Here is a 9,473-nt window from a genome sequence, read left to right on the forward strand (position 1 = left end):
GAGAGAGAGAGAGAGAGAGAGAAATCTGTCAGTAAATTCCATGGTGAGGTGAGACATTAGCCATCAGGGTGCAAACACACAGAAAAAAGCAATTAATCTCTGCAGGCTACCCTGATGAACAGCCTGTACGCAGAGAGTCACAAGCATGAGATGGTTATGATGAATAAACGCGCCTGTCGTTTTCGGATCACAAGATTAGGGTCGGATTTCATGTACAGTTGTTTGCTACTGGACTTTATTTATACAGAGATGGATCCACCACAACAGAAGAAAGTTTCACCCTCATTCAATATTACAAGACAACGACCGCTCCTTTATGACCATGTTGCATATGAACACAAGCCTGTATCTTGATAACGTCCAGTGATAGATATTCAACTATATGGCAGGGTGGATTTACAGAACACTGCTACAATTAAAATCTATATCTATAAAGTGAATAGTTCCTGCTTCCTGATTGGTCAGTACCACATTCCAGAAAGGGCTGATATGATACCAATATTTTATGATGATCGATCATAAATACACTATTGAATATACATAGAAATATTAACTAATATTTTTGTGATTTTAAACAATCTGGCTATGAAATACTACTACTACTAATAGTAACTTATTAATTTATGATTATTATTAAATACAAATATAAAAATTACTAAATCAAAAGAAATAACACCTTTAATATTTCACTGTAAAAAAATTATGTAAGAAAATAATAATTTTGCTTTACATTACAACTGGAAAATTACAATACTAATATTAATGGCTGTCTTAATTTCTTCAATTTCAAACCTTGAACCACTGAACTTTAAAGCCTCTAAAGCTTCTCTTCTGTTCATATGTGCTTCTCATTATAAATATGGTAAGACCGTTGGTGCATGTTGCAAGCCAAACTCAGAGCAGATGCAGAGATGAAGGTTGTGGAGCAGCATTTACTGCAAACCAAGCCACTCTGACACTGAAAGCTCAGATTAATCGTGCAACCCTTATAAGGCCTAATGCACAGATTCCATTATTTTGACGAACCTTTTTGTTGCAAATGTTTAAGTTCACTAACTAACTACAACAATGCTTCTATAGGTGGGAAGTTTAAATAAAAGTGCGTCTGACCATTCATGCACAACCATATTTTAGGGTTGGACGATATGGCCAAAATTTATATCACGATATATTTCTTAACTTCGGTCGATACGCTATAATTCCGATATGAACACTATTAAAAAAAGCCTCGTAAAAACTGCCAAGAATGCCCACAACAGATGTCTGTGCATACAAACTTATGAAAAATGAATTTGCTAAGTCTATGACACCTCATATAAAAACAGCACAAATAAATAAATGTTCACCTTTTATTTGTATTTAGTCTTCATACAAACAAGAAATGTGAAATCACTTTCAAATAATCGTCTCAGACTCACCTAATTAATATTAATATCTTTAACTTCAAACTATAGGCTAACATACACTACCAGTCAAAAGTTTTTGAACAGCAAGATTTGTAATGTTTTTAAAGAATTCTCTTCTGCTCACCAAGTCAGCAAAAGTGCATTTATTTGATTAGAAATACAGCAAAAAACAGTAACATTTTGAAATATTAATTTTGAAACATTTTGAAAGCTATATTTTTAGCATCATTACTCCAGTCTTCAGTGTCACATGATCCTTCAGAAATAATTTTACTAAAAAAAAAAAAAAAGAGCAACAACAAAAACGGGCTTATTATTGAAAATGCAAACTGATTGTCTGCCAGCAGGAGGCGCTGTGAGAGCGGGAGAACTAGTGGTTTCTCCAGTAATGGCTGTAATCAAAGCAGCTCCGCTCATGAACACTACTTTATCAGATAAAATGAAAATGCCATCGAAACTTTTCTGAAGACAGTCGGTTCCCTTCAGAGATACATTCATATAAAACACGCACGAAGTCAAACACCACAAATAAATCAATGTATGGGAAACACTGGTAATGTATATCGAAATATCGGAAATGTGTTTAAAAATCATATCACCGTTATTGAAAAAAATTATATCGCGATACATATTGATATTGAATTATTGTCCAGCCCTACCATATTTTTACAGGGTGTGAATGCTCTTCATGATGTGTGTGTATACAAGCACTCAAAAGAAGCCTGCATACGAGTGCCGAATTGAAATAGTAGAAATACTGTTATCGTTAAATCACTTTAGTATTGACATGGTACCAAAGTAAAGGTACATGTGGCATCCTTGTTCCAACCATAAAATAAATACATACCGTTTTTTACACCAGGTTAAAAAAGACAAAAAAAAAAAAAAAAAAGTGTACAATATAAAAATTTTTTGATTGTGGACAATTAAAATGTCTCTATGATCTGCTTTTGAAGAAATAACATGGTATTGTGCTGTACAATGCGACACATTCACATCAAATGTTAACTCAGCTCTAGATTTACTCTCACGGGACACTGCACTTATTCACAATCACAAAAGTACATTATTTGCATGTGCTTTAAATCCTTGCTGGTTAAACATATTATTCGCGTGCTGTTCTGACATGTGATTTTACAACTGAAGCGCGCACACTAAAAAGCCTGTCAAACAGCGCCTGATTACTGGACAAAGGCCTCGTTACACTGTCAGTTAAATGTGACCCAATTCCAATTTTTTGCTCATATGTGACACAGATCGAATCTGTTCTATGACAGTGTAAACAGGAAAAAAACGCATGCATTCGGATATTTTGAGATCGGTCTCAGGCCTCATTCGTATGTGGAAATAAATCGGATATAAATCAGGTATGTGCCAATGTGACTGTCATGTAAACAGGCAGATCGGATTTTCTGAGGCATTGCATTCTGTACGTCATTAAAACTGCAACAATTTGGTACTTCTTCGCGGTTTAATGTCGTCATGTGTGACCCGTGCTGGCAAAATGAGTGTAAATTCGCATGGGCTATTTTGAGCTACAGCCAAAAAAATAAAAAAATAAATAAAATTCCTCCAGGTAGTAATTAAACATCTAAAATTATCTTTATTTGTACATTTTCTGAGAGGATTACCTTTTCTCCGCTCGCTTCTCGTGCTGACTGTCATCCGAAGTGCGTGCATATAACGGCGCTTCTGATGGTGCGTGATGCCGATAAAATACACGCATATACAGAATTACAGTATTTCAGTATTCACGCAAACATAATCTGTTCTGTCTTAAGTGAACGCTTAGGGAACTGTTGGGGAAAAACATCTGATGTGTAACATTATAGGCCTATTAGATCCGTGCATTACAGTATAGGACGTCTGTCTCAATGTTAATCTAACAATAAAAGAAAAGAGGGAATCACTCGCTGCACTTCATTGAACTGCTTTTGTAGTTTTAATAATCAATTTATTTGTAATGAACACACAAGTTATTTTTACATTTGATTATATGTTTTTTGTACATGAATGCTTTAGTTTAGATATAAAATTATAAAAGGTAATGCATTATTTGTTTCTTTCTAGGCTATTTGTTCTACAGTTTTTTTTGCATCTGTTCTTATTTATAATAGCAAAGATAAAATAAAAAATAGCTGTATTGTGATTATTAATATAGGTAATTAATAATAAGAAAAGATGGATGACTTTACTCTATCGACTTCAAACAGGTGTAGCTCAGTCATTTTTTTGTCCGATTCCAACAAATCATAAATCATTTTGAAAGTCTTTTAATGGAGAATGTCAATTATTATTATTTTTTTTTAATTGCTCATTGTGACTCGTTTTGTCAGCACAGGTCACATTATTCTCAGGAGGAAGCACATGTTGAGGCGGTAAATGACAACAAAGCATGTGCGATGTTTCAGATGGTATGGCAAGTGTAAACACATGAATCGGATATGGGTCACAATTGCAAGAACGTGTAAACGGACAGCCAAAAAAATCGGATATAGGCAACAAATCAGAATTGGGCATCAAGACCTGCAGTGTAAACGAGGCCTAAGTTATCTTTCATGTCTGATTGCAGCAATACTGTCAAAACACCCAAGGTTTACATATAAACACAGTTGGTTATGTCTAAAGTGAAAGTAAACAGTTGACTGTATATTAGATGTGTGCAGGTCTTAAAGTGACAGCAGACTAATAGCGCTAAACATGCTGCCGCTTGTCATTAAAGGGATAGTTCACCCCAAAATTAAAATTCTGTCATTATTTAGCTACTCACTCTTACTTTGTCCCAAACCTGTATTAATTTCTTTCTTGTGCTGAATAAAAAAAATATATTTTGAAGAATGTGGGTAACCAAACAGTTGACAACTTTTATGTTCAACAGAAGAAAGAAAGTCATTCAGGTTTAAAACAACTTTAGAGTGAGCAAATGATTTAAATTATGATTTTGGGTGAATTATCCCTTTAATGTTAATAAAACAACAAAACACAAAGAAAATCACTCACTGCTCTTGACTGAGGAACTTTAATAAAGTGGCTTTAACAAGAATCAGTGTATAATTTACACAGTGAAGTGTAGGCCTATAGTGTTTTATTTTTATATTTGTTCATTCAATTTCTTGAATGCTCCTGCTAAATACACCTACTGTACCTGAAAAATAAAGCACTGTTTGTTTTGTTTATATATTATGTGTATCTGTAAAATGTATCTTTGTTCTTATTTTTTAATAAAAAATCATTTTATCTTCGCCCACTTTGGCCTAAATGTCTGCCATTCATTTTTATTTTATATTTTGTTACCTTGTAAGGCTTTGTTTTTAAAATTGTTTTCTATTATAAATAGAATTATTTTTTAACTGTAAATAAAAACATTAGCCACGTACCTCATTCTCTTTACTCTCATACTTCGAAGCGTTCTTTCCTTGACTTTTCCTTCTGAGCTTCTTCAGGTCTGACTGCGATCTCTCCAGCGAGTCCTGCTTCATCTTGTGTTCGGTCTGATATCTCTTAAACGTGGCCTGTGGACAAACTGTATTCGATCAGTGACATGGAGTCGTGTCCATACATGCACAGTGTATCAGTGCAGAGATGAGTTCCACTGACTTCTGTGCTAGATGTAGACAGGAAACAAATAGTGTGACATGCATCTGATTTTCACTTCCCATCTCTGAAGATAATGCCATTTTAAGCATATTTCCCAGTCTGTAAAGAATCATATACGGACAACAGCATTGGGAACAAAGTAATGACAACTAACGTGACAGTAGTCGTTTTCAAAATAATCAAGCTTTTCCTGTTAGCAGCTATGTTTTCCAACTAGCAGCATTGTAGTGTGACATTACGCTATATATCACTGTTGTTTTTTAGGTCACATTGTAATGCACACAGCCTTATAACTGAGAATGCAGAGGCACAATCAAATGCAAATATGCTCCCTGCGTCTCTCTAGCACTGGGAAGTCTGATTCATTTTTGCAAATGAGGCCAGAACAAAAGAAACAATTCACATATTCGTTACCACAAGTGTTCCTCAAAGACCCTGCAGGGCATTTCACGATTTGTTGTCAACAACAACAAACAAACAAAAAAAGACAGATTACAGTTTACCACTATGTTTTTAATTTAGTTTGAATAAATTAAAAGATGTTCTTAATTAATATAAATGTATCATGTTTAAGTTTGACGTGCTTTTTACGTTTTTTTTTCCTTAATAAATTCAGATGGTATTTTCCCTTTCAGTAGCATTTTGATGTAGTTAGTTTAATTAGTGGTCAACCAATATATTGACTGGTGCTCACATAGTTATGAAAAAAATAACGCAATTAAAATATTTTAATGCAGTTAATGCACTGGCCCCAACCCCAGACCTGTACATCATCTTAAATTTCATACACAGTAGACTGTTGACAAATATGATGCAGGGCAACAACTCCATCAATGCAGTCATGCCCTAAAATTCAAGATATTGGGGCAAAAAAATGTTTTTTGTCTCATATTTATATCACGATAAGCGATATCACAGGAGCAGCGAGAGCTATATCACATCAGTGCTTTTTAGCACGAGTGCAAATGTGATCTTATACAACAGTTCAGTAAATAAGAAGTTAATATAGTTATATTTTAAACACAATATTGTCTGTTTTTCCACAGTTTTGCCAACAAAAACATTATCGATTAAGCCACAGCAGAACTGTTGTGCATCTCCGAGCAACACAGCTGTGTTTAGTTTCCGAATGAATCCGCGTTTTGAATGAATCGAGTAAACCATTGATTTAATGGCTCATTCATAAAGAGAGCCATTTACTTATTTTCTGAAAGAATCAGCCGATTGAACGAATTGAATGAATGAATGACTCAAAGACATTTACCGCCACTTGCTGGCAGTTTTAGTTTCTTATTTAGAGTATAATTTTTTTTTTTAATGAAATGAAATGAAAACATTAAAGGGATAGTTCACCCAAAAAAATATAATTCTGTCATCAATTACCCTCATGTCGTTTCAAACCTGTATGACTTTATTTTGCACAACATAAAAGAAGGTATTTTGAAGACTGTTGGTAACAAAGCTGTTCTGGTTACCAATGACTTTTATTGTATGAACAAAAATAACATTATAAATGTCTTTACTGTCACTTTTGATCAGTTTAATGCATCTTTGCTGAACAAAAGTATTAATTTCTTTAAAAAATATATACTGACCACAAACATTTAAGTGGTAGTGTGTATCTGTTCAAGTTTAGTACTTCTGTTGCAACTTGCCATTGAGATCCAAAATAATTACCACTTTACCCTCTTAAATTATCTTTAATGTAGTTATTTTAATATGAGTAATTTAATGTAGTTTTTTACTGTAGTATCTTCCCTATAAGCAGCTTTCCCATCAATAATGAACATACAGCAGCTCACCGTCATGTATTTAACATCCATGTCAGTTTTCCTCTCCAACTCTGCAATAATCTCCCGATGAAACTGTCTGAACTGTAGAGACAGAGAGAGAAAGAAAATGAAGAAAATAAAAAGATACAAACCCCACAAAATGAATGATAATGGTTTGGTTTGAAAGTGTGCTGGTGAGAGGCCTACAGTGACAACACACATACAAGACCAGAAAACGAGGCGACCGAGTGTTTACAGTTGTTGTATAAGCTAAAGTGCTTATAGAGGAGATGAGTCAGAGACAAACAGAGGGATACCCATGCACCAACACACACTAACTAACCCATCAACCTAATGCACGAGGGCGAGAGCACTTACACCTCATCATCACGGCTACAAGTGCATCCCACCTACCCCTCTCCCTCAGATCTGTTTTGCCCCTTTTTAAGTGAGATCCCACACTCCCAGCGTTCCTGACACGTCTTCATTAATACACGTCTTCATTCAGAAAAATGCTTCATTTGCTACAGCCAATAAATGAGGAATCACTTTTGTGTTTTAGATGTGTCTTCCTTATATTCAAGAAGACATTCTTGTTTCATTATTTCATAGATCTACAGGAGAATTTTTAGGTTCTGGGTACAATGTAGGCTAGCATAGTTGAAAAGGGCTACAGTGAAAAGGGCAGAGTGTGTAAGGGCTTGGATTAATCACATAATCCAACCACCGACGTATCATTCCAGCCCTAATAATGAAAAATCTTTATGGAGACAGTCAGGAAATCTGCACAACCATCAGTATTGGACGATAAATGTAACTATCTGTGCTGCAGGACATCAGTATGAAAACAGCCAATGATCAGAGCCGATTTTGCCCTGTCAATCAATATGGGATGGAAAAGAGTGTCTTAAAATCTCAAGCAGGGAAGAAAATGTCTCTATCTTGGTTGAAAATGACAGCAGATGTGCTATTTGATGCATGAAAAACAAAACATATTCAAATTTTGAATAAATTATGCACAAAGCAGCAGTGCAACATTATCAGAACGCACCCATCCCATTATAATCACTGAAGCTGTCATTGCAGATTTACAGTTTCACACAACAGTTTGAGTCCTGAGGTTCAGAGCTCACTGCACAGACTTCTGGACTTGTCAAAAACAATAAAGCTGACTAGACTAGATAATAAATTATATAGTGTCTTGTCTATAATGGGTTTAGTTTTGTCACGTAAGTTGCTTGCAGTGTACGGAATGCAGTAGTGGTTTACTTTTGCCATATACAAATGAATATCTCAGCTGGCCTTTTTCTTATCAGGAAACTGAGTTAAAAATAAATGCAAAATAAATGTTGAAATGTCAGAGAATAAAATGATTAAAATACTATGTAGCAAAAACAAACAAACAAAAAAAACATACTCTATGTTGTTAAGTTTTTTTCATTCAGGTCAATTACTGTCATGGCAGAGCAACCATTTGAACAATCATACTAAGCAAGTTAGATTTCATAAACATGTTTAGAGCAGCTACTTGAATTAACATTAGGGATAATGGCACAGATGTCTGAATGTAATGAAAAATAGCAACGTTACTAACTTGACTATATATCTTTATTATTAGGCTCACTTTGTAAAAGGTCTTTCAAATTCACAGCATTTTTATTTATTTAAAAAAATATTTAGCTGCTTTTCATTGCTCTGTTTTTGAATGTTCTGAATAATCGCACTGGATAGACTACTTTTATAACACCTTTATGGTGCATTGGCATCCTTTTTGAAACCTAAACTTTGATGGAAAAGAAAATTGCAAAATTGACCAGCAAATTATTCAAAATGTATCCTTTCTTTTCTCATGAAAGAAGGTTTACAATGACATGATGGTGAGTAGGTGACAGAATTTTCATTTTTTGGGCTAAACAAATATTGTTTTTAATATTATAATTATTATTATTATAATTTTTGCAGTCACCCTGACTGAGATGTTCATTCAACCCTTATTCTGTTTGTGCCAGAAAAACACAGTGGTGATTAAGTTATAAGTTATTTGAATTTAATTATACCAGGAAAGTGGACAGAGGCCCCATCACAACGAGGGGCCTCATCTAGGGTTGGGTACCGTTCACATTTTAACCGGTACGGTACCGGTATCTGAATTTCGGTGCCGGTACCCAACGCTACCTTTTTTCGGTACTTTTCTCTCTGTGTAATTACAAAAACATTTTGTAAACAAACAGAAATTCTTGTTTTAATTTTTCTGAAAATCAAATGAAGGCATTAAACATTTATTTTAAATCAAATGAAAATTAAACCCTTTCATTTTTTGGCAAACAAACCGAGATTTACTGTTGAAATTAATACATGGAAGAAAAATTGTACGAATATTCCTTTAAAACATTTTTTAATAGGCTAATAATTTTATTATTTTTTCTACAATTAAGTGATTAATCTGGTTGTAATATTTATTTTGATCATTTAATTGTTTTATTTAAATTTGATAGAAAATTGAATATTTAAAGATGTACATTATACTGTACAAAAGTAATACAAGAGTAATACATTTCTGTTACATGTTAAACCGTACTTTTATTTTGACAGGTTGCCATGAAGTTTCTGTGTGTATGTCGAGTATGATGATGCTAGTTTTCTCAAATGAAACGGTAAAATTCTCGCGAAGTGACTCTCACAGCAGCTCTGGAGATTA

General features: G+C 34.1%; 1 protein-coding gene across 2 annotated transcripts in view; it reads right to left on the reverse strand.

The window, feature by feature from the left end:
- Nucleotides 1-9,473, reverse strand: part of LOC107665916 (brain-specific angiogenesis inhibitor 1-associated protein 2-like protein 1) — a 77,626-nt gene that overhangs the window by 27,320 nt on the left and 40,833 nt on the right. For both annotated transcript variants that reach the window (XM_016456989.1, XM_016456982.1), the window contains 2 exons: nt 6,806-6,877; nt 4,784-4,918 (listed from right to left, as the gene is read on the reverse strand). In XM_016456989.1, coding sequence (XP_016312475.1) covers nt 4,784-4,918; nt 6,806-6,877 — 207 coding nt within the window. The remainder of the gene's footprint in view (nt 1-4,783; nt 4,919-6,805; nt 6,878-9,473) is intronic.

The sequence above is a fragment of the Sinocyclocheilus anshuiensis genome, unplaced genomic scaffold (genome assembly GCF_001515605.1).
Source record: "Sinocyclocheilus anshuiensis isolate Anshui unplaced genomic scaffold, SAMN03320099.WGS_v1.1 scaffold229, whole genome shotgun sequence".
Lineage (NCBI taxonomy): Eukaryota > Metazoa > Chordata > Actinopteri > Cypriniformes > Cyprinidae > Sinocyclocheilus > Sinocyclocheilus anshuiensis.